The sequence below is a fragment of the Diachasmimorpha longicaudata genome, chromosome 16, assembly GCF_034640455.1.
Source record: "Diachasmimorpha longicaudata isolate KC_UGA_2023 chromosome 16, iyDiaLong2, whole genome shotgun sequence".
NCBI lineage: Eukaryota > Metazoa > Arthropoda > Insecta > Hymenoptera > Braconidae > Diachasmimorpha > Diachasmimorpha longicaudata.
In genome coordinates, this window is record NC_087240.1 from 4959124 (window position 1) to 4984665 (window position 25542).

General features: G+C 38.6%; 6 protein-coding genes across 11 annotated transcripts; 4 read left to right on the forward strand and 2 right to left on the reverse strand.

The window, feature by feature from the left end:
• Positions 1 to 38: 38 nt before the first annotated feature.
• LOC135170167 (zinc finger protein 436-like) lies at positions 39 to 2420 on the forward strand. Its single transcript, XM_064135717.1, has 3 exons — positions 39 to 520; positions 738 to 997; positions 1130 to 2420. The coding sequence occupies exons 1-3, from the start codon at positions 43 to 45 to the stop codon at positions 2318 to 2320; spliced, it is 1929 nt and encodes a 642-aa protein (XP_063991787.1). The 5' UTR covers positions 39 to 42; the 3' UTR covers positions 2321 to 2420.
• An 81-nt stretch (positions 2421 to 2501) lies between these two features.
• LOC135170176 (uncharacterized protein) lies at positions 2502 to 3094 on the forward strand. Its single transcript, XM_064135736.1, has 2 exons — positions 2502 to 2661; positions 2731 to 3094. Exon 2 carries the CDS (start codon positions 2764 to 2766, stop codon positions 3004 to 3006), a length of 243 nt encoding a protein of 80 aa, XP_063991806.1. The 5' UTR covers positions 2502 to 2661; positions 2731 to 2763; the 3' UTR covers positions 3007 to 3094.
• A 67-nt stretch (positions 3095 to 3161) lies between these two features.
• LOC135170173 (galactose mutarotase) lies at positions 3162 to 5903 on the reverse strand. 4 transcript variants are annotated; one of them, XM_064135728.1, is made up of 4 exons: positions 5410 to 5903; positions 4555 to 4766; positions 4001 to 4368; positions 3162 to 3930 (listed from the first exon to the last, which is right to left on the reverse strand). In XM_064135728.1, exons 2-4 carry the CDS (start codon positions 4754 to 4756, stop codon positions 3424 to 3426), a joined length of 1077 nt encoding a protein of 358 aa, XP_063991798.1. In that variant the 5' UTR covers positions 4757 to 4766; positions 5410 to 5903; the 3' UTR covers positions 3162 to 3423. The 4 variants fall into 4 exon arrangements, with proteins under 4 accessions (XP_063991798.1, XP_063991797.1, XP_063991799.1 ...); XM_064135727.1 differs by lacking the exon at positions 5410 to 5903 and adding an exon at positions 5245 to 5389; XM_064135729.1 differs by lacking the exon at positions 5410 to 5903 and adding an exon at positions 4841 to 4972.
• LOC135170172 (choline/ethanolamine kinase) lies at positions 5487 to 11997 on the forward strand. Of its 2 annotated transcripts, none has more exons than XM_064135726.1 (6): positions 5487 to 5516; positions 7869 to 7981; positions 8110 to 8589; positions 8696 to 8942; positions 10187 to 10348; positions 10430 to 11997. In XM_064135726.1, the coding sequence occupies exons 1-6, from the start codon at positions 5502 to 5504 to the stop codon at positions 10535 to 10537; spliced, it is 1125 nt and encodes a 374-aa protein (XP_063991796.1). In that variant the 5' UTR covers positions 5487 to 5501; the 3' UTR covers positions 10538 to 11997. The 2 variants fall into 2 exon arrangements, with proteins under 2 accessions (XP_063991796.1, XP_063991795.1); XM_064135725.1 differs by lacking the exon at positions 5487 to 5516 and adding an exon at positions 6090 to 6429.
• Positions 11998 to 13872: 1875 nt separating this feature from the next.
• LOC135170274 (dual specificity protein phosphatase Mpk3) lies at positions 13873 to 21658 on the forward strand. Of its 2 annotated transcripts, none has more exons than XM_064135956.1 (4): positions 13873 to 15001; positions 15811 to 15996; positions 16196 to 16441; positions 17456 to 21658. In XM_064135956.1, the coding sequence occupies exons 1-4, from the start codon at positions 14608 to 14610 to the stop codon at positions 17827 to 17829; spliced, it is 1200 nt and encodes a 399-aa protein (XP_063992026.1). In that variant the 5' UTR covers positions 13873 to 14607; the 3' UTR covers positions 17830 to 21658. The 2 variants fall into 2 exon arrangements, with proteins under 2 accessions (XP_063992026.1, XP_063992027.1); XM_064135957.1 differs by having other exon boundaries at positions 16199 to 16441.
• Positions 21659 to 22185: 527 nt separating this feature from the next.
• On the reverse strand, positions 22186 to 25463 carry LOC135170272 (phospholipase A-2-activating protein). Its single transcript, XM_064135954.1, has 4 exons — positions 25058 to 25463; positions 23494 to 24685; positions 22643 to 23332; positions 22186 to 22578 (listed from the first exon to the last, which is right to left on the reverse strand). Exons 1-4 carry the CDS (start codon positions 25192 to 25194, stop codon positions 22255 to 22257), a joined length of 2343 nt encoding a protein of 780 aa, XP_063992024.1. The 5' UTR covers positions 25195 to 25463; the 3' UTR covers positions 22186 to 22254.
• Between the last annotated feature and the right edge of the window lie 79 nt (positions 25464 to 25542).

Consider the following 25542-nt stretch of genomic DNA (forward strand, 5'->3'; position numbering starts at 1 on the left):
CTTAGAAATTACGACGGGATCTGTTCTGTTGTTGAGAATCAGATGATTTTAGGTTATGTATCTGACACCAATGACACTCAGGCATTTGAATGCTACAGAAGAGTCATTCAAGCTGATATAATGTTGAATCTGAGTTCCGAAAGAAAACAAGAGGTTGTGAGTGGTACCTGTGCCACGACTGGAAAGAATATTCCAGGAAATTTGTGTGGGGAGAATAGAGTGAATAATGCTGGACAATTAAATTATAAGATTATTGGGAATCGTGTGGAGAGACCCTTCGTGTGTCTAGAATGTGATATGAGTTTTGATCGACTCTCCCAACTTGATTATCACAAAAGGAGTGTCCACCTTGGTGAGAAGACTCAAATATGTCAGATCTGTGGAAAGAAATTCTTCAGAAAGGCAGATTTAAATACTCATCTGAACATACACCTTGGAACCAGTCAGTCCATTTGTGATATTTGTGGACGGAAGTTCAATCATGTGTCAAATTTAATTAGACATGCCAGAGTTCATGCAGGTAACTAATTTATGGTAATGAGCGTAGAGAGATGTATAAAAAATTGGTCCAACGAATTTAATGATTTTATTTCGTGGTGATTTGGGGCATAAGAATTCCTCATTTCCAAGAATGGACAAACTGAGTGGGTGAATTAATTTTTTGTGGATATGGAAGTACTTTCACTCAGGTACTCTGCTACATTGTCTTACAATCCTTTATGGACTTTTCCTTCCAGGAATAAAGCCATATCCATGCTCCATATGTGGCAAGAGATTCACCCAGATAAGCTCAGTAGTCAGGCACAAACGGATTCATGACAAAAAATCCGGGAGTACCACTGAAACTGCTGGAGATGCTGAAGTAAAGAAATTGATAAAGCGAAAACACTATTGCAAAGTTTGTGGAGATACTTTTCCCTTTATCGTTCTCCTACGCCAGCATGAGACCAGGCATTTCGAAGGTGATGGTAGCATCCAGTGTGAGCGATGTAAAATGGTATGAGTTTCAAATAATTATATTCCATACAACAAGACGTGAATGCATGCATGATAATAAATTAATTAATTGTTGGACAATCTGATGGGCCTTCAGACCAAAAGATAAACTAATTTTCACCGAATATTCCAGCCCTTTGGAAGCCAGTCATTCCTTCAAGATCACAAATGCCGGTTGCCTGCTCCCCACATAAAAAAAATTGACTCGACCAATATTAGACTGGCCCATGCAGACCTGGGCCAGCAATTACTCGACTTAGAAATCGACTACTTATCCCAGAATGATTTCGATCAATCTAGAAATGTGAACGTCCTTGAATCCGTGGAAGTTGGTTCAATAAATAAAAACCTGATCGATCCCCTAGATCTGCAGAGTCTAAGCGATCTGGACAATTCGTTTAATCATCCAAATGAGAGTCAGAGATTCTCTGAGGATTCGGACTTTGAACAGGTAAGACCCTCGGATTTCCTGACAACGTTTGAAGAGATCATCGGATACCATGACAGCCAAACTCCAGGTGTGCGATTGGTTCAGCACGAGGAGGGGGACCAGTTCTTCGAGCTCGTCAGGGACCCCCTGGCATACCTCAGTGACAGCAAGAATTGCGATAAAACAGAAGAAGTTAATGCTTCGAACAAAAATGGCATCGAGAGCATGGAAAGCTCAGCCACCGACAAAGTCGCGATGAAGAAGAGAAATAGGAAAAAATCATCGACTGACAAGAGCAGAAGTCAAGAGCAGAAGTACGAATGTACGATCTGCAGGAAAAAAATTTCCACAGCATCGAATCTGAAGCAACACACAGGCACTCACTTCCTGGATCAACAAAAGTTTCACTGTAAGGACTGCGGAATGTCATTCGCCTGGAAGTCAACACTGAATAAACATCTAGCGAGTAATCACCGGCCCGATGGGCCCCAGAAATTTGTCTGCGAGATATGTCCCCGGGTTTATTTCACTCTCTCTCAAGTCAATGAACATGTCAAGCGAGATCACCTGAAGGTGCGCAATCACATGTGCGAAGAATGTGGCAAATCGTTCTTCAAGAAGTTGGATCTTGAGTCCCACAGGAGAACTCATACGAAGGAACGACCCTATGTCTGTCAAGTTTGTGATAAAACTTTTTATCATCAGAGCCATATAATTAGACATGAGAGAATACATTCTGGTGAACGACCGTATTCTTGTGATTTTTGTCAAAAGACGTTCTCGCAGCTGAGCTCGTTGAAGATGCACAAGCAGAGGCATCACAACGAGACCAGAATGGATATATTGGAATATCAGAATAACGAAGACGATCCGATAATACTGAAAACGTTTTAATGTGCTTTGAAATGAGAGTATTTTCTTTTTGATTGATTTCAAACTCTGATCCTGACGAATGTAAAAAAAGTATGAAAATATAAAAAATTATATAAAAACATATATTTATATAATTCTCCGTGGTGTCAACCATTTGCGACGCCGCCTAACTTACCGACTCCCTATCCCTCCAGAATTATAGACATGTTTTTGCAAACACGAGCAGGGTTAGAAGTACTGTAAAATTATCCTCATATTTGTCCCACCCTCTTCATTATTTAAACAAATACAAGTCGCTGTCATTGACGTTAAGTGCTAAATCAAGAGGAAGCGACTGAAAGAACAGAGACTTGAAAATACATGTAAGTAGACGCTTACCATGCCAGAGAAAATTTAGAGGTTATCCTCTCAATGCGCCTCTCAATTTCCAGCGGGGAAAAATCTTAGACATATAATTACCAATAATGTGGCCTTGGGTGATGGGTGTACTGAGACGTTACATCCCAATGGTAACCCTTCCCTTCGCCGGTGTTGTTGGAGTCGCTGGATATTATGTGGAGGGTTGGTTGTCAGACCGTTACACACCGGCAACAGCCCCAGTCAAAGATCAGCGTGAAGATAGATTACTGGAGAACATTGATACTGGAGTAGCTAAAAAGAAACATAATCCCCTGGAAGTTAATCTATCCCCATCTTTGGCCTCTTAAGAATTTCATTCGAATTAAATTAGTTCATTTAGTTAGTTCAAATATATATAAATAATATGTATACGATTATATATATTTTTTCAATGGATCTACAGTCTCATTAATTTATCCATAGACAACCATGAATTCATTTGAGATGAAAAATAATAGAAACATTTTATTCAAAATTATTTTCTTTTATTGAGTAACAAATTGCACATTAAATTGCACAGCCATTGGATCATGTCTGCAGCTATAGAATATTAAAATGAATTATTCAATCGAGTTTATCATTTGATTCCCCATTAATCTATCCAACTTCATGATAAATCAAAAATCATAATTTGGTCGGCTCCTGATAATTTCTAACTGATACATTACCTTGCGTCATATATTGGTCCATTCAGAACGCAGTTAATCGATAATTGTGCTTTTCAATTACGCTTGTACACCGAATTTATATTCAACAGTGTGATAGTACAAGTCACCAGGTTTGATAATGCTATCAGGAAAATTTACGTGGTTAACAGCGTCAGGATAATTCTGTGTCTCCAGGCAGAAAGCTCCGTGTTTGAAGTAGCTCTTCCCCTCCTTTCCTGAAATTCCAGTCGCGTTGGTGTCTGGTAAAAAGTTGGCTGTGTACAATTGAACACCTGGCTGATTGGCATATACCTCGAGAGTCCTCCCTGAAGGTGGATGGATGACTTTAGCGACTAGTTTATTGTCTCGATTTTTTTCCCCATTCACAATACAGAAATTATAATCGTAGCCACCTCCGGGGACCTTATTAATTACGTCACCCAGTATCTTAGGACTTCGGAGGTCCATAATACTGTCGGCGACGGGTCTTATTTCACCGGTTGGAATGCTATCGGTGTCTGTCACTGTCCAGCGATCGGCGTTGAGCATAATTGAGTGTTTGTAGAGTTCAGAGGCATTCGTTGCCTGAATCGAATAGAAATACGATTTTCAATAGATCATATCTTTCAAAATTAATTGCAAACCATCAACTTACGTGTCCAGCCAGATTAAAGTAACTGTGATTCGTCAGATTAATTGGTGTAGCTTTGGTATCACAAGCTTTCATAACAATAGACAGAGTCCCATCGTTCTTGAGCCTGAAAATAGTTGTAGCAATAACTGCCCCTGGAAAGCCCTCGTCACCATCTTCACTCAGAAGGGTCATGACCAATTCATCCCCACGAATTGTTGATTCCCAAATCTTTGAATTCCAACCTTTGAAACCTCCATGGAGGGTGTTGGGGGGTATATTTTTGGAGACATTTATCTCGAGACCATTCAATTGAAATGTCCCTTTGGCAATGCGATTGGCGACTCTCCCGACAGTCGCTCCGAAGTAGGGGTTGTCCTTCTGAAGATATCCTATCAAAATAATTAATTCGATTGCGTTGTAGCACGCATTTGTTTATCAGAGGAAACTACCAAATGTTAAATGATAAATAGGAGATAATCATTTCATTTATTCTGATTTTCTGCATTTAATTAACCCTTCCTCAGTGAAAAAATGACGATTATCTGTTCGAGGGTGTTCTCAACATTTTTCAATACCTTCGATGTTATCGAATCCCAGGACAACGTCCACAACCTTGCCATTCTTATCAGGAGTACGAACAGCTCTGATAGTAGCACCATAATTGAGAATATCAACTTCTTGATGGTTGTGATTCTTCAGGGTGAACATTTTAACTTCTTTCCCAGCAACTGTCCCCCATGACTTCATGGTGATCCCTGTAGCATGGGTTTGAGCCATCTTGAGGATTCTGGTGAATAACGTGGGATAAATTAATGTAATAAAGGTGTTTCAATTGTTATCAGGGATTTCTTGATAACTGACAAGACTTAAAATGGACAGAATTGTCTAGACTTCCACAATGAACATATGGCATACGTTTTTTTAATGTAATCTCCGACGCAAGAGGACTCGTCAATAACTTTACGACGCTGATAAGCCACAACAGAATGGCTTTACACGAACATAACTGTCGATATTTATGTTGCGCTTGCACTTATCTTTTTACCTGGGATTCGAAGTTTTGGAATTCTTGGCAATTCTATTTTTTAAATTGACAATACTTTGGGCCAAGAGGGCAGAGGGCAGAGGTCATTGGGCAGAAACTAAGGATCGTCTCGACTGAAATTATTTGATTGTTGTGACAATGATAATTCTATGTACATTGTACATAATTAAAAAATGAGTTAAACTTCTTGTTACATAAGTCGTGAATTCATGCGTCTCACCCCATGACTTCGAACAACGTCAGGAAACTTTTAAGTAACATTTCTAGAGTTTTTGTTAATCACGTGAGAAATAAACAACTCTTCCGTCTACGTCCGTTGTTTAACTAAGTATACAGGGCCAAAGAAATGTCTATTTATGACCGTTAATTACAAAAGAACGGCGACCTTGAATGATTATTAACTCGTTGAGAAGTGCTCCAGTCCTTTGTAGAGATCCTCAAACACCTGCTGTTGCTCGTTGACAAGTGTCAGAATAAATGGTTTGTCTGGAGGTAAGAATAAACGCCTATTGATCCTAACGTGTCGTTAATTTACGTCCACGAGTGCATACACCGCTGCTGTGTAAAGTATTGTTGAAAATAAATAATGATAAAGTGTCAGGTCCAGAGATTATAGGGGAGATTGGTGAGGCTTCTGAAGTGGGTCCACCCGCGATATTTCGCAGCGGTGGCGCATGAAGTACGATGGTGAACGTGTCTGTTGGTAAGGGATCACCACGGAGTACGTGGCATGCCATTCGGGGAAGCCCATTCGCGATTTTTCTAAGGCCCTGGGAATATTCTAAAATCGTTTTTTTCGATTTTCGTATTTCCTGTGGCTCCTGGGCCTCCTAGACCCTCTCAGCTCAGTTAGCCCAGTTCTCCGTGGAGATGCCTTATCGACAGACACATTCACTATCGTAGGACACGCACTACCGCTACTCAAACATAACCTATATGACAGTCTCTCAGTCTCTTTCACCTTATCTCTAATGTCGTCGCGACTATTGCGAATGGCCTTCATGCTGAGGAGGTAGAGGAACTTGACTCATTACTAAATTCCAGAGAGTGGGAGTGCAGTGCTAGACGAACTCATATTTCTGTTAGTATATATACAGTCATTCAACAACATTGCGGAACAGTACAGGTGCAGTGAAATCGTTGTCAACATCAATAACTCATTAAGCATTCTCTAGAGCTGACGCCGTTCAAGGAACCATTGTCGCCTAAATTTCGCAAATTACGATAAAAAATTATCTTCTCAGACCGTCTCCGGCCACTTTCTCTCAATTTTGATATTCCAAGGGGTTTGGAGGAGTTGTGCCCCAGTGAAGATCGAAATAGCCAGTGAATGAGCAGATTTCTCCCCTCACAACTGCGTTTTCTACGTGCGAGTGATCTTACGAAAATGGGTGTCAGCAGCAAGGTATGAGGCCCTGTTCTCTAGACAAATTACCATGAGTTCTGCGTAGATGATGATACCTCGTAAATTTCATGGACTTTGCCTCCAGTCTGGGACATTCCCACTGACTAGGTGATGAGTCGTACCTGCGAACGTACGACCAGTCGATAGAAAATAACAAGAGGTATTACGTCAGGTCCTTATGTCTGGAAAATGTCTCAGTTCATTTTAATGGATTTGACGTACGTCTTTCCATGACAAGGAAAACCTAGGAATCAAATTTTAGCGATTCAAGGTTTCGATGTAAAAAAACTCGTTGAGTTTCAATGCAATTATTAGGAATGAAGAATGTTAATGATGTAGAAAGTATCAAGGTCATAGATTTTGTTTCGTTGTATGAAAAATAATATAATCAATTGATCTACTTGAAAATTATGTGTATGTACATCACTTAGATTGACGTAAACATCGAGTTTTCTTATCTTAAATAAATGACCTCCCAGATTGAAATTCCTGAAGGCTAATGAGCAAATTATCGGGTGTTTTCCGCCTTCACAAGATTTACGTCATGTTTGTCAGAATAATTCCGTTCTCGAAATCGTTTTTGCCGATTAAATCTTGACTACATGAAATTATTCGTCATATGTGTACTTTTCTACAGATTACAGACTTTCAACGTTGAGAATTTATCTCTGGGATAAACGTAATGCCTAACATTCTCTCATGCATTTCCTCCTGGTACGAGAGTACAAAGTTTATTATTCGGCGGTGCTCGTGACGATGTTCGTGTACCTTCGTGCCACAGCCCGCGCCCTAGTCTTCCTAGCTACCTGAAAATCAATGCAAATCTCATTTCGAGAGACTATAGACATCTCCAACTCGGCACACGTCGGCTTATTTCAGTATTGAACCTCCCAATTGCGTTTCACATTTATTTGTTATTGATGAAACGAGGAATGGAAACAGTAATAACAAGATTGCAAGTTTCGCATAGTGAATTGCTGCAGGAATGTATACGTATACCTATATAAATGAGCTCGATGACGCACAACAACATAACATTCAATGTGAAACTAGCTTTATCTTTTTCATCTTCTCACATTATTCAGGAATGAATTATCATCGATAGACCATTATCCGATAAAATCACCTTTCGCACATTTAGTTATTTTTCCTCGGAAATAGTTCGCGATAAAACGTCTCCAGTCAATATTGTCAAACAATTGAAATTTATTGCATCACATTTCTACAGCCGTAAAAATTGTACGATGTGTATTGTAAAGATTAACACTGTCGTTATCTGACTGTGGAAATTCTCTGATGTCGATAAGAATTATTGGCGCATTTGATGAAAATATTATCGTCTTTGTTGGCTAAGTTAATCACAGATAAAGTTTGATAGAACCATTTAGAGTTCATAAACCTCATTTGAGTAGATGACTCTCATTTTTTTCTGCTTTCAGATGTCTGATTCTAACCCTGAGATGAGGTCAACAGCAGCGAGAATTTGTCGTGAATCTTTAGCTGGAATTTGGAAACACGTCAACTCGGATAACATTGTCGTCAAGCATATAAGGTCTGTTAATCACATTTATATTGCTGGTATTTATGACAATAGTCAAGAAAAGTGGCGCATAGTTATTCTTTCTTTTTCAATTTTCTCCTGACGCTTGAATAAAGTGAATATTTGATTGAATGTTTCAGTGGGGGTCTCAGTAACTGGATGTACCTGGTGCAGTTACCAGAAGGCACTGTTCCACTGCGCGGGGAACCCCGTCAGGTGCTGATACGAATCTATGGTCAAATGCATGGAGAAAAGACAGTGGAAAGTATGATCACGGAGTCTGTTATATTTGCTTTACTCTCAGAGAGAAAGTTGGGGCCAAAACTCCACGGTCTCTTCCCTGGTGGTAGGATTGAAGAGTACATTCCAGCTCGTCCATTGCTTACTAAGGAGCTAGCTGATCCAGAGTTGAGTGCATTGGCAGCTGAGAAAATGGCTCAGATACATAGAATGCAGGTACCAATTAACAAAGAACCCACATGGCTGTGGAACTCTATGGCTAATTGGCTGGGTACTGTTGAAGAGGTACTGAATAATTTTGGAGATATTGACGACAAGCACATGGCTATTGTTGATAACATAAGGTCTCTGCAGCTTGAAAAGGAGATTGCGTGGTGTAGGTGAGTGTCCCCTGGCTTTAATTACACTCATCGTTGTGCAGACGAGGAATAGTATTTTCAATTGAGTGTCAATAAATTTTCGAATACGCGACATTGTTTATTTTAGAAATGTGGTAAATCAGCAGAAGCACGAGGTGGTCTTCTGTCACAACGACATGCAGGAGGGCAACATTCTCCTTCGTCAAAATACCCGCAAACGTGAATTAGTGCTAATAGACTTCGAGTATTCGGCGTACAATTATCGTGCTTTTGATGTAGCTAATCATTTCGTAGAGTGGCAGTACGATTACACAGCCTCGGAGTATCCATTCTACTACGAGAGACAGAATGCTGAGCCCACGGATGAACAAAAGGTAAGTTGCGTGACGGGGGGCTAGATGGGTTAAAAGAATCAGAATAATGTTTGCTCCTTGGTAAGGACAAATTTTCCCTCTATTTGTACATTCGATTCGTTCAAATCGTTCGATTTCATATGACTGAGGAAACCCAGTTTTCTTATTTGAAGTGGGCATACGTGTGATCATTTACAGGATCATTAATCATTTTCATGGTAATTGTATTTACTGAATACCATTAAAGTCTTCAGATTTTTTTTTTCACTTCATTGCAATTGCTTTCAGTTCGGGAAATGACACACCACATCATATAGAGCTAATTTTCCTTATTGGTAATGTCTTTAATTAAGTGATACCGAAGTACAGTTGAAAGGAAAATGTATTTTGACTCTGTAAGATCACGTGTAAGCTGATCATATCATTAAAATCGTGAACATAAGAGATATTAAAATTTACATGGGAGATATTTATGATCTCTGAGACAGGGGGGTTGTTAGGGACAACGTTGGCGTGTGTTGCGTGTGTATATGTTAGTTTCACAGGGTCACTAAGTACTGACGAGAAGGCTGAAGGCCTCCGTAACTTCACTTATGATGGTGATATTGGCATCGACAACATTATGCTGGCCCCTAGTGGAATCCAAGAGAGACGGCCAGGTGTGGGCCATCCAACAATTTGGCGAGCTCCAAGCATCTCAACAATCACTAGAGTACCTTGTACACGCACTCTCAATAATCAAATGAATAATGAAGCTCGAAAATAGTTGGTTTATTGTCATAATCCAACGATAATTATTAGTGTTTCAAAATTAATATTGCAGTGCGTTCAGATATTACCATGTTATGGTATATGTTATAGTGTTTTCAGAGGTTTTCACACACCTCCTGATAAATATCATCAATATGCACTGTATTTTATATAATTTTATATGATTTATATAGGCATATTATCACATTAATCATTGGGATATATTGATCCTTTATTCAAAACGATTGTATTTTTTTTTTATCGAAGTTACGTTTCTTGATAATTTGAATTTTGTTGATTTATCATCACTATTTGCAATGTGAGATTATCAATATTTCGTTCCGAGTTTGTAATCATTAATTTTGGTAATCAAATCATCATTAAATTACTGCGAAAATCATTATCTGAAAAAAAATTCTTTAAGATTATAAAATTCATGGAATATAGTAGCTTTTTTATCTACTTCTACTTCTCAGCGACCACTGAACTAATACATTTTCATTTTCTCTTGATAGCTCCACTTCATTAGACATTACTTGAAAACACTGGGCAAGGAGGATCCGCTTGAAGAGGAGAAATTGTTGGATGAAATTAAAGTTTTCACGATGATTAGCCATCTGCTGTGGGGATTGTGGGGCATTGTCAATTCTAATTCACAGATTCCCTTTGGGTACTTGGTGAGTTAAAAATATTTTTATTCGTATATTTATCGCGGTACTGGATTCATCATTGACATCTCAACGTATTTTTATCATCAGGAATTTGCTGACAGTCGATTGAGGAGCTACCAGTGCTTAAAAGAAAAAATGATTGTATCTGGACCAATACGATGTGGTGTAAAAAGGAAGGACGAGCACAACGATTGAATCTGATGCTTTTTTTTTCATTCACTTTGAGAAAAAGAGTCCAACTCAAGACCCAATTGTTGATCAGAGAGTAAAAAAAAATAATGAATGAACTGCCAGAAGAGTGAGTGGATGTTTATACCAACTGAATGATTGATTGCTTCCGTGATAATAATTGACATTGTCGTTAACGCCAGTTTAATGATCATCGATATCGATACAATCATCGATCGATGTTGAGGGTGAGGGAAGAGAGTTTATCAACCTACCTCAAAAATGTGATACATAGATTAAGAGCGAGGAATTGCTATCTTTTGATAAGTGAGGAAGAATAGGTAAGAGATCATCAATTAAACTTGCTTGGACCTCAGATGAATTTTATTCACAATGTCAATAGTTAAGGTTGGATTTTCAATACATATTGTCTATCCTCCTCAATTATCAACGAAATAATCGATGAGATCAAAAATTAGCGAACTACTTGACCTGAAAATATCGTCACAGAAAGAAAAAGAACAACGTGTCTTTGAATAACGAAAGAACTTTACTGACGTTGATTAATTTTCGTATCATGAGGCATTTGTGACTTGAAAACATTTAATGTGTGTTATTTTGAGGGATTGTCAATTAAGAAGCGGAATGTGGCATCATTTTTATTACGACCAGATGTGGAGTAACGAATAGTCGAATAGTTGTTACGTTTTTTAGCCAGCTTTCGTTAAAGGGCTTTTTCGGAGTGAGTTGTTCGTCGATGGTAGTCTTTTTTAATGAGAAACGACGTCTTCAGTATTTTCAATCGACAGCAAGTGGCCTTGTATTATTTTTATCAATCAAACGTATTTTATTCTCCTCGCGGATGCTCTCAACTGCTTATTTTCGAGTACTAAACGCAATCCTTGTTTCGAAATAAAGTTAGCTGGGTGTAAGATCTTCGCCGATAAAAAATGAACAACTTCGTCATCAACAACAGTATTAATATGTCGATATTAGGCAGTTGGTATTAAGCCCCTCCATGTTTTATTGGAGATATCCAACAGCATAAAAGCCAGTTGGTACTACAACATTCAACGCTGTATACCAATTGGCCATATAATTAGTACTTATTGAACATCCATTGATGTTGATTTATTGATTGATGACACCGACTTTGGTTATTGAAAAGAAGGACCATTTACTTAAAACTATGTCTTTATTTTATTCAGTTGATTGGTCCTATTTCATAAAACCGGTATTTAACCAATAATGCGGGAGTACTTATGGGAAAAACTATATTTTTTTCGATAACTGGGTATCTTAACTGCATAAAAATTTCAATGAAACATTATTCTAATGAAAAATCATGACTATTATTTAACCTTCATACGTTTGATGATTTTTCAATTGTAAATATTAGTGCCTTCTGTTATTTTTTCATCATTGATTCTGTATACGTGTATTTTTATTGATAGCTGAAAGTTTATTTCAATAAAATTATTACTGGACGATACAATTGTCATCACTTGAACCTACTCTATTTTACATATGAACATAATAATGAGTCTGGAGATATTACAATTTTATTTGTATTTGAAAAATGAATTTTCCCTTTAGAAAAACAATTTTTTAATGCATGCACATCGCATGAAAATATTTGATAAAATTCATGGGTAATTAGCGTTACGTTAATTATGTTCAGTAGAAAAATCCGAGAAAGTGATTACCAGACTGGAAAATTGATTATTTATAAATTATTTATAGCAAGATGTGAGGTGCTTTAAAAAATAACAATTTCTCCAGGATTTTCAATTAAAATAAGATATATATTTTCGTCAATTAAACAAATGTTTTACAAAACATTTTTTTCCATTCTCTGTCATTCGGTGCCTTTCCAACGGAAATATTAATTCCAATAAAGCTATTATTTAGGAAAACAATGACTCTCAATTAATCGTTCCATTTCATCGCCCTGAAATAAATAATCCCAGCAAATGAATCTCGATCACGCTCTGAAGAAGTTGATCAAGCAAAAACTGTAGCCACACCTTCTCTCCGGGTCTTTATTTCCCTGACATTTCTGCGGGAGGGGGAGCCGACAGTAGTGGGCGATCGAACGTAAAAAAATCTTTAACAACAATCTACTCTCCCCTTAACCACCCCTCCATTCCCCCTCGCCAGTCACCTCCTCGCGACCCCCCAACCGTGATCCTCGTGAAATGAATGGAATGCCGGCCCACGCTTCTCCCAGGGATATATGAACGGCAACCCACCCGCGCTTCACCATATACCAAAGCAAACTCCAAAGATACTCTTACTGTGCTTTACTATTCCCCCACTCTCTGCCACCCCCGCAAATCAATGATATTCCTTTACGGTTCTAGTTCTCGTTCTAAAGCAGATGATTCAATTGATCATGAGTATTAAATATTGAATCAGCGAATGACGGTTCATTAAATAGAAAAAAAATATTTTCAATTTTCGTGACACCTTATTGACAGTCATTTTCCTGTGGGAGAATGAAGATAATTAAAGGGAGAAGCGTTTAATAATTAATGCAATTGTCTGGAAAATTTCGGAAGATCCTCTAGATGTAAAAGTAAACCAGTAATTGAGTTAATTAATTCACTAACTTCATACTAATTTACCCTCTCAAAAAATATTCTCAATGAATTAATTACGAAGAGGGAAAAACTCCCTGGTTTTAAGTAATTAATTAAGAACTATCGAAAATCCACCTCCACCTCCGCCACCTCCTTCCAGCTGACTTCATTCATGCCTCCACCTCTCGACCCACCATCCAAAAAATACCTCTCCCATTACCCCCCGAAAATCCCATCTGAGCTAACCGACACCCACAAATCTGCAGTTATTCCTCCCGAAAAAGGTAATAACGCAAAAAAACATTATTTTACCGTGGGTATGAGTACGTGGGTGGTAGGGCTGGTTGAATCTAATATCTACTCACCTCTTCCCGTCCTTCCTCACCGCTCACCAACCTACTGTTATTTACCACTTGCCCTCGCGTGTGCGCGGAGTTCCCCTTCCCCACCAAACTGTCGACACAACCCACGCCTCGTTAATGAAAACATCTTTGTCAATGAACTGACGTCAGACACATCTGCCATTGGTCACATACCCTGTACCATGTGACTTTCAACGAATCAGAATTGGCGTTTCCACTCTGCCCTGACTGTTATCCGCCGCCATTTGCCCATTCTCCAAGGAAGGACGCTAGTGGCAAGGTGTGGCTGCCTCTCTGCTCCGACCATCGTGAGCACTTGACAAGTACCAAGCCTCCTGTGTACCAGGAACATTGTGGCTTGTTGAAGACGATTTAACTATCGTTTGTCGGGGCGGGGGGGAGGGATGGGGGGCGGGGAGGTTGGTCACAATGAGGGAAATAATCGAGTGGAGTGATGAAATAATGGTTTTGGAATGTAATTGACCCCTGGGGGTAAATGGACGGATATTAATTCGGAGGGATGATACTTGACAGGGCTACAATTGTCAATGAAAACATAAAGTGTTATCAGTGGATTTGCAATGTATCCACTGATTGCAGTGAAGTGACAGTACAAGTGGAGAGATGAGAATTCGTCAGTTGGGGTGAGGAGAGAAAATGCAGGATAAATAGTGAGGGAGGAATCCTGGATTGGATGTGGGACTGGGGTGCTATACGCGCAGCATCCCTTCGTCAGAAATCAGTGGAGACTATGAGAGTGAGTGAGAGAGAGGACGCGGCCAATATTCTTTTTTTTTTTATCACCGGAAGAGGTACAGCGGCGCGAGAGGGATGATAAGAGTTGTGTGTTGATACTGGAGAATTTGTTCACGAGTTTTTGATCAATGGTGGAGCAGGGTTGGGGGATTTATTTGATCAGTATTTGTTAATCAACGGTGAGGTTGTGATACTGAATAAATACCTTCTGTGGATCAATAATGGGGAGCTAGGACTCTCGCGGAGTTTGGATTTTGCTCCAGTGGATCTCGTTGTTTACGATATTAGGAGGTTAATTGTTCAGAATAAATCGAGAATTTATTGCCTTTGGACGTGGGACATTAACTGGTGATTCATCAGGACATCGTGAATTTTATGATACGGATAATAAGACACGATGCCGGGGGAGGGTATGAGTGAAGAGGGCTTTGTGAGGGTTGAGTGGTTGTTCAGGGAATTGAGATCTCAAGATGGACCTGAGAGGTTACTCATACTGGACTGCAGAGGTCATTTGGAATTTTTAGAGGCTCATATCAGGGGCTCTGTACCATTGGCAATACCCAGTATCATGCTGAGACGTCTTGCTGCTGGCAAAGTTGACTTATTAGCGACAATAAGGTGTATTGAGCTCAGGAACCGGGTTGAGGCGTTTTTGTATGGGGATGATGATAACCGGGGGACGTTTATACTCGTTGGAGATACCACTGATCCAGCTGGACATCAGGGGGAGACTATTCAGGTATTGAGCAGGCGATTGAGGAACTGCGGTGGCTGCGTTGCGACACTCATTGGTAAGATTTTTTATTTAAGATGAAGAAGTTTTTTTTCAAGTATGTAGATCCTTTGTCAGCCTTTCTCAACAAGTAGATCAGCTTATCACTGGCACAAGATGATGGAATCATTTTTTTCCATCAATAGAAATCGAGATACTTTTTTCGAGACAAATTGCTGGTACCAAATGTTTTACCAATTTTATCAACGATTTTTTTTTACTGTGACTGCATTGATCAGCGTGGGCAACCCTGTTGATCAATGAGACGGAATTTAATTTTCCATTTATAAATCGGGGGAAATTATGGCAGGGTGATTACACAATTATCGATTCAGAGAGAACGTGTGTGTGGATGTTCTGGGGAAGGGGGGGATTTTTTTTTTTCTGGTGAAGAGAATGATATCATCGTCTGTCGACGGAATATCAGCACCGGAAATGTTGGTATTCATCACGTGATGGTATCAGGAAGATATCAGTTGAACTGATGGACGAGCCAACCGGCATCGAGTTGTGAATGAAATATTGATTTGAGAGCTGACGTTAGGCTTTCCTTTTTCCTTTAACATCTGATTTCAGTGAATGTTGAGGGGGTTATAGGCAGTCCATTCACCCTTGTCGAGACGTCTTTATTCATTGTCCGGGGGGGAGTTTTTTTATCGTGTATTAGTAATTCATTTTGTGCGTGTAGAAATAAGACCCTCGGAGTTACTTGTGATGGGCCGTTAATCGAGCGATTTATTTATTCATTATTTCTGTCATTGAAAATTTTTGTTGCGATTAATTGCATGATCAACAAGTCAATAACTTGTGAATAATTTGGCGTTGTAGGAGGCTTTGGGACATTCCGGGACCGATATCCAGAATGGTGCGAAGGTAGTCAGGCGAGTGCTGAGGGACAAACCGGTCAGGATACAAATGTTGGAGAACTAATGGGACTGCGTTCGTTGAGGATTTCCACACCTCCCACGAGAGCTTATTCGGACAGTGACAGCGACAGTACTTGTGATTCTGTTGGTAAGATACCAATAATTAACTCAGGCATTGAGCCATTGTAATTACGTATTGGCAGTGGGTGATATGGATGTAAAAGTGAAGGAGAATGTCGTATCATCCCAAAACTAATCATCCTAAGCTTCATATTTAATGAATTAATTAATAGACTGATTGGGCAATGCAAAGCGATTAAAATGGACTGATTATTTGGAATTTCAAGTAGGTCCAGATGAGGATAAAGACTTTCCTGTGGAAATTCTACCACATCTATATCTCGGCAATGCTGCGAACAGCGAAGATCACGAGGCTCTGACACGCCATCGGATACAGTACATACTTAATGTAACGCCAGACCTGCCAAATGTGTTTGAGAGTGCGGGGGCAATAAAATATATGCAGATACCCATCAGCGATCACTGGAGTCAAAATTTGGCAAGCTTCTTTCCGCAGGCCATTCAATTTATTGGTAAGAATATTTTTCTTGTGCTGGTAATTAATTGTCTACTTGTAATACAACCCAATTATCGAGTGTTTGCACAGAATGAGTTAATTCTGAGCTTACTTTACCTCTCGCTCATTCATAGTTCAGGATATACACTCGACCCTTGTTTATATGCCGCTGATGCCCCACTATGCTACCATAATATACGGAGTTCAATGTTCTCTTGGCATTCGACGTAAACGTAAAATTGAATTCGCGAGTAGCGTAGTGCAGATGTTCCCTGAGTTTCAATCGAGCTGATTGTACGAGTCATAAATGATATTGAGGAGAAATATCTCAGTGGTGATGTCGTAAAATGGGACTGGTCAATTCCACTTGAGAATACATCAGATTTGCGGGAAGATCTTGGAATGCGAGGGAGGCGGGTATTTTTTTAAATGTTAGAATGTTCTTTATGAAAGGAATCGTTCCTCGAATTTGTCCGGGAAATTATTTTCTTTGAAGATGTGAAGGGAAATCCGGATGGGGTATGTTTCAAATTGATTTTCCGGTGAGGACTTGAGTTGCTTAAAAAATGCCTAAAGTAGCTGGGATTCCTTGTAGATAGCAATTTTCTACATATGGTGAGCAGCACTGGAATACCTACTGCGTAGTATACAATTAAACAACGGATATCCGCTTTGAAACATAGAAAGTGTACTTACATGGGCGACGGAAACGGTTGAACATGAAAGCATTGTTATCTTATTTACAATTTTTTTTTCAGAGGTGGGATAAGATCTCTGCTTATATTTATGGGTATTTATACTCATGCAATTGTCAGTTTCTTTCATGGGTTATTAGTGGGATATCTTTCACTTTTCCCTCCCTGATGCTCACGTTTTCCCTCTCGTAATATTACCCATTCCAGGGGAATATTCTCGCTGGACGTGTGCATTTCATTATGGCACAGTAATCTCTGGTTAATTTACATGTATTAAAATTGTGGAAAAAAATTCCAGCGCAATAGTAATAGTTATGAATGTTTGAAATTTCCAGAGGAGGCCCGAAACTCGGACAAGGGTATACTAGTGCATTGCTTAGCCGGGGTATCTCGATCTGTCACCATAACAATAGCCTATCTCATGCACAAATGCAATTTGAGTCTGAACGATGCGTTTAATCTCGTACGAAGTAGAAAATCTAATGTTGCCCCGAATTTTCACTTCATGGAGCAATTACACAGCTTTGAACGTGAACTGAGAGATCGTGACGATCGTAAGCGAAGTAATCAACGATGCATTGGAGCTTGTCAGTCCAGTGGGCCATGCAATTGTCCAGCACCGAGTTTCCTGAGTCCACTTGATCTGGGCCTCAGTCCGGATTCGGGAATAGAGTTTGATAGATGGGCAGCCAGTACACCAGCTGAATGAGACGGGCCTGGGGGGACCCAATATAAATTTTAGGTCCCTCCCCCCCTCCTGATATTTCGTTAATTTTTCATGTATAGAGATAACAGGGAATGCCAGTACTAATGTTAATCACTTTACATGTTTAATGACAGCGGTTCGCAGGTCGAACAGTTCGATATAGAGCGCTACTTTTGAATTTCAAGTTGTGGATGTATATTTGTCGAGAATTGTGAACTTGGTAGATTTTTCAATCTAGATTTACTGAAAATATTCGATTTTTTCTATATATTCGACTTTTTTGAAGCTATTTTTTAAACGTTGCTTCCATAGTTTTAAATGTTGTCTGAATGGTTTGATAATGGTTTGTCTGAGGGAAAGTTCCATTAATTAAATGAATTGGGACATGACTTGATTGGTATTTACACATGTCACTGGAATGCATTTGTATTTTTAATATTGTTTTTCTACTGGACCAATGGGATTGAATCTCAAGGAAGTGAAATTCCACTGAAGAAGAATTTTAACTGAATCGAAAGGGTGAGTTGAAGTATTCAATAATTTATTTTGACTTACAACAAAAATGTATTGAGTACGAAAATGTAGACAAAATGGACAGATTTATTTTCTTTTTAAATGTTAATAACTCAATGAACTGTGAAAGTACAATTTTTCCCTCTGTGATGAGTCGAGAGTGAATTTTATTTATGAATTTGTTACTGCGTTATGAACATTGAAGAAGAAATCCATTCGCCCCAGTCTGTCCTGTTTAATAAAGCTAACGATTCACCGTCAATTTTACCACGTGAGATCCACAGTAAGTTCTGAAGTCACATAAAAAAACCGCAAAAATGTAATTTTTAAAAAACCAATTAATTTCAGAACCTCCAATAGTAATCTACTAAGTTCACATGAAATAATCTATACTAATTCCTGAGGAAATTCCACTCCTGCCGGTCAGGGGAAATTTTTTTACAAAATTACGTTTCTACATAAACGCCTGTTCCTTAAAATAAATTCCTGTCAATTTGTTAGTTAGTGTGAGACGTTTCGATGAATTGAATCGTTTCGATATCAATCCGCGCTTCTTATATAGAACGAGTCGAAGTAACCGTAGCTTCCTGCCTCGTTTTTCCATTCGCCTTTTCACATTATTATTCGCCATTTGTTATTAAAATTCCTTGTTCTTATTTCTCTGCAGTAAAAATCATGATGTGCTCCGAAAATATTGCTTCATGATTTAGGGAGAGAGTAGATAGGACTGTTAATACTTCTACGTAAAATACAGAGAGATCTAGTGCAAAAAAACTGTCTTCTTTTTATACATATTTTAATTCATTTAATTGATTAATTAGAAATGTTCGAATTCTTTGTGTCATCGCAGTATTGGACTTCTGAAAGTATTCCATGAATTGATGTGACGTTGAGTGAGTAAAAGTGACGACAATTGTTTCATTCTCTGCGATTAATTGTAATACAATACACAATTCAACTAGTGGCATGTTTATTATTATTTTAATTCTAAGTGAAATGAAAAAAGGGAAAAAGATTGAATGATTGAAGTGTACGGAGATAAATCTATTGATTAAAATAAAGGGATGAATAAACTCCTAGTAATGACTCTAGTAATGTGTCTGATATTTAATTTATCCGATGTTCAAATGAATGATTGAAAAGCATTACTTATTTATGAAATATCGGTATTGTATGGGTGTGTCAAATTGTTTAGCAATTCATAAAGATGTCCATACGTATTTTTAGAGTATAATTTTATACCTGTTGTATAGCATTACTAAATCACAATGCTGTATATTGTGAATAATCGTATCATCTTTGAAGACGTCGATTATCGGGGCTGTGTTACATTTCTTCGGTATGATCGTCAATTATCTAATGTAATTAAAGGACAATTAGAAAATATCAATTCAGAGGATCAGTTGGGGTATTCTTTGAGACATTCTTTGTAGATATTCCTTGACATGGATTCTCCAAGTATTTTCCACTCTATTTTTTCCTTTTTTCAATACAATCGAAGACATTGGATTATTCGAACCAAGAAATTTCTGGAAAAGAATTCTCACTATGAATTTTTTCCCTGCTCTGAATTGATATTGGTTATTTGGGGTGAACTTATCAAATAAAACAAGATAGAAAATTCATTCGACGAGATAGCATCAATAATCGATGGATGTAATGAAAGATAAAAAAGCACGAGAATGACTGAATGGGCCATGATAAATTATTACATCAATTATTCAACAATGAGTGCGGAAAAACCTTTTTTTTATGGAACGTTCATCCTGAGCGCTTCAGGGAAATCACCGGACAGTATGAAAATTGAATTACGCAATAGCCAATAAAATTGTAAATTTGGAGAGAGAAATATCTTTCGCATGTGATTTTGAAAAAAAATGTCTCAAATATTGGAATATATAATGCACTTCGCGTTCGATAAAAGTAATGGATGACACGTGAAATTATTCGCGTGTAACTGTTGCTAATAGAAAGTTATATCTTCTTCATTTGGCTTCCAAAGTGATGTCATGGTATTAAATAAGTTCTCTGATGCTGTAGTAAATCATGAGTAGAGTTATGCATTTTTTTGAAGGGCATTCCGCCAATTATTTCATCTTCCGAGTAACTGAGAATATTTATTATTGTGTATTCTCTTTATTCTGTACAAAAGGAGTTAGATTTATTAACGAAATGAAACCAAATTCATTTTTATTAATAGATAGATAAGGGCTAGATTTCCCCAGTAGAATTTTTTGATTGGGCGTGTCATTGGATTTGTTGCATACCATAATTTACTAAATTCGATCATTAGAACTTTCATATGAAATAATTTTTTTAAACAGTGGCCAAAAACACGCGCGCTATTACTAGTTTTTCTATTGCTTGTTGCAATTTGCGTTTATTTTAAATTAATGGAACGGAATTTTTTCTCATTTAATTAAATGTTCAATATTTACATTTCTATTTCATTGAGAAAATCGTAGAAGTATTAATGAATTGATATATCCACTCAAAACTATTTTCTCCAATTAATTAATTGAAATCATCAAAAAAATTTAGTCGACTTAATAAAATTTGGAAATATTTTCATAACTATCATACGTTGGCACAACTGTTATTGTCTTTCACACGAAAATCGCGTACATCCATGTATTCACCGGTAAAATACATATATTGTAAATATACCAGATATGATGAATTTACCGATAAATATATGAAAATGGTAGATATTTCGTCTGAGCGGGCAGATCTCTACTGAGCGACGAAATTTTATTTTTATAAATACAAATAAAAACAGAAGGAAGGAAATCAAATGACATTCCCCCTCACTACGCCGTAATGGCCTGAAAACCATAACTATCTCAATGTAATATGTGTATCGTCTATCAATGAGTAATTAACAATTAATATGAATGTAATGTAAATGTTATTTTTCGTATGAGACTTTTCATGTCAACAACCAAGACCTATCCATCAGGGGTATTATTGCCATGAGTATTTTTAAGAAACTGGATGATTGCTCCAGAAAAAGGAAATGTTTGAATTGATGTGGAATGTCTCGTATCGGGAAGTGTGACGGGGCAAAATGGATCGTATTCAATCGCCGATTATTTCCGTGATTTTCAGTCTTCTTACAGTGCCAGTAAAAAAAATTTAATGGCATACTAAATTACATCGCTACACTATTTTCACTATCAAAATTGTGGTCCTCATATTCTGATTTCAGAATATAAATATTGGAGTCAGTGGTGGAGCAGTAAAATAACTTAAAATAGTGTAAACTTAACTGACAGTTAGAAGATGAAAATTGAAAATATATTCTGAATGAAAGTTGATATTTTCTAGATGATATTCATTACAGAGGGGTTGAGAACGATGCATTCCACCCCATCCTTCCCTATATCCTCAATTCTAAGACTATAAAATCCACAAATAAAAGCAGAATAATATAAACAGAACAATCACGAGAATCTATAGTTATGTAAAGGTATAACCGTATAAATTCACATACGTTATATATTTAATGTTACTGCATATAATAATAATATTCTACTAGTACACTGTTGTCTGTTGTACGTTTATCAGGCACACAAGCCCAGAAAATATTAAATCAGATATTATGTATATTGCGAAAATTCTAATTTCATATTCATCGTTGTACATATTTGAACGTAACTTTCGTTTAGCAAATATATGATAAGTATTAAAGACCCATGTAATCGTACACTCTTCATTGTCACGGAGCAGACGATATCTTTTAATCTATTCCTCCTCCATCACCAGTAGACTCGTAAAAATAAAATCTAAATATTGTTTCTAACAATTCAGGCTGATACTGCATCGAGAATTAAATTTCCATTGTGATATGTCGGCAATTTTTTTTATTCCACAGATACATAAGTTGATAAAAATAGGATACAAATTATCATCAATTCACGCAATTAAAGCAAGTATTTCAGAGCAGCATTTCGCGACTTTTCCATGGGGATCGTGCATAGATCTATTCTTTTCCATTGTTTGTAAACGATTAACTGCAGATGCGAGGCTTGTAAGGGCATGAATTAATTGATTCCGATCATCACCCGATGTGCCCGCTATCAAAGTACCCAGTGCAACGAGCGTACGGAAAATTGCTTCAATTTCAGTCAAGTTTGGTAGTATTGTTAATATAACACCGAGGGCTCGGATTTTTTTCTGTACATCGTCCTGTTTATTCAGTGCAACACTCAAATTGAGCATGTACGTTGAAGCTGCAACCTGTAATAAATAAAAATAGAATACCTTATTACTCAAAATAGACAAATTATAAATATTGAATTACCTGATTATTTTTACTGCCAAATGATTCTAAATTGACGATTAGATTTAGAATATCATCACTGCAACTGAGTCCAAATTTTTCTCCATCCTCCTGAGTAAACATGTTGGCTAACAATCTGAATGTGAGCATTTGATTGGCTGCAACAGCCTCACTAGACATGTGTCGCTGAACAATTGGAAATAATTTCTCTGAGCATATGCATCGATTGGATGATGGGTGGAGGACAGCTAGACGAGCAATATCAAGAGCTGGGAAAGAAAATTCTGGTGGCCAATCCTCGAGGATATTCCATAAAGCAGTTACTTCCTCTGCACTCTCGTCAGAAATATCTTTGCTTATTAAATTCACCAGAGCCTCCACCTTCTCCTCAGGCATTTTATCTGTATTTACAAGTTTCGAGTTGAATTCTTGGAGTTTATTCAGAATAGCAGCAGCATTTGCCTGCTCTAGCCTTAGATAGCTTCGATGGGGGATGTAAACTGTTGCTGCGGGAGGTGCCTCTTGGTGTGAAGATGAAGCTGTGATACCAGTGAAGGGATCCGGGTTAGGAACCGATGTAGTTGGCTTGGGGGCATTGGGCAGTCCTGAGCCTGGGATGTAACGACTACCACCAGTGAAGGGATCGGCGTAACTGGAGGAAGGCTGGAGGGCTGGAGTGCTGCTCGAATTTTTCACGATGAAATTGGCAACCTGGAGGCATTGTTCTCATGATTAGAAATGATTTGAGTCCCAATAAATTGAAACCAATCAATTTTTATCATCTAATTCGTCAGTTAAATGGAAAGAGAGAAAAAAGAGAAGACTTGAAAACTCAAGGCTATTCACTTGACGCACTTATTTTCTATCAATACCTGATCTAAAAACATCTGGCTCAGCTCATGTTGATGTATAAACTTCTGTGCAGCTTGCCACGGATCGTCAGTCTTATTGTACGGTAGTTTTAGAGGTGGAAAACCATCCTGAACATCCACAGAAAACACATAATCGTATTCCACCCCATTGTACATAGTTTTTGCATTTCCCTCGGTAGTTCCGACGATTTCGCCCATCCTCACCCACGTCTGATCCCTCGCAGACCAGCTGTATGCAATTCCCTGGCCCCCCTCCTTAACCATCAGAGTCTGTCCATCCTTTTTGCCGGGAACACTGAGTGCAGCAGCATCAGGCAGCTCATTGAGCTTGATCTGATCGTTCAACGACAGACGGGATTGGGCCTGGTCGTCAGACACCGCCGTTTTCCAGGCCTCGAGCACCTCAGGGCTGGCGTGGCGATCAGAATTAGCTGAGAATATCCTGATGATTCCATCGGAGGAACCAGCCGCGATGTCACCATTCGACAGAATTCTGACACACCAGATGGAGGTAGCAGGAATGGCAATTGTCTGGCAATTCTCGCCATTTTTCCAGAGCTTCACAGTCTTATCTTCACCACATGTTACCACTGTGGCTGCATTTGGAAGAGTAAATATCGAGTAAATGAAATTCTCGTGACCGGAGTAAGTACCGAGGCACTCGCCAGCTAGTACGCTCCAGTGTTTGACGGTCGTGTCGTTGGAACACGTGAGAAACTCATCGTCTTTGATGACAGCAATATCCCGAACGCAGTCTGTATGACCCTCGAGCTTTTGCAGGATCGTACCCTCTCTGGACCAAACAATTACTAATTTATCAGCTGAACCTGTTATAATTAAGCCGCTCTTTAGATCTGCCACACACCAGACGCTCAAAGAGTGCCCGCGGAGGATCAGTCTTGGTTCCTCGGGATTCTCCAGGCTCCAGAGCTTGGCACTGAGGTCCCAGGAACTTGATAAGAATGTACCATCCTCCTGGCCTGTTCGCAAATTGCAAACTGTGTCCTCGTGGGCGTTTATCGTTCGAGTGGGGCTTTCTTCGCCGAGAATGTATATGTTTATGGATTTGTCGTTGCTTCCTGTTATTATAAGGCTTTGGGGATTCTTCGGAGAGGGATTCAGGACACATAGCGAGCTGACGAAACTTTTGTGGCCTTTTAAGATCTCTGTCGTCGTGTATTCACGTCCTTCTCTGCACAAAACATTCAGATATTATCGGATAATTTTTCAATTTTGTTGGTCATCAGATTCGAAATTTACTTTGTTCGAGGTGTCAGAATATTGTTCGTTGAAATGTTTGTTTATATTGACTTAAATAAGGACTATAGGATTGTGAAATCATGGTTAATAAAAAGATTTGTATTGCGAAAGGTAAAAAACAAAATACGTAAGTGACAACTGTTTCCATGAATTTCATATTGTTTACTGTCAACGTCTGGACTGATCTTCAGGGTCAAGACCAAAATTTGGCGTTTGGACCGTTGTTGATCAGGGGTTGACGTCTGATAAGTTGAATGAAACATCGTCGCCGATGGCAATAATGAAAAATAAGTGAAAAACTCACTGGCTTGGCCTCCACACACGTGCGGTCTTGTCACGCGATGCTGACACTAAAGTTCCATCGTCGAAACAAGCGATAGCCCGGACATCTGCCGAATGTCCGGTTAATGTACAATTCAACTTGTAATCAGCTGAATCCATTGTTCCCGGTGAATTGTTGTGCTAGTCGCTGGGATTGTGCAAGTCACCTGCTAGCAAACGTTACCATAACCTAACAATCGAACCGCTAGTGCACAGTCAGTGGAGATTTATATTCGGAATAATTGACGACCGGTGCGATTGTTACCGATAATTTTGAGACGAGGTATGCTCGCGAGGAATTTGTATTGTTTACTGTATGAACTGGCGTTTTATACGAGATCGGGGATTCAATGCACAAGGATGTGAAACATGTGAACCAATGTCAACTAACAAATTGCAGAAAGATAAATTTTCACGCGATCATTGGAAGATTATCTGGTGATTCCCCAGCAAATCACCAGAATTATC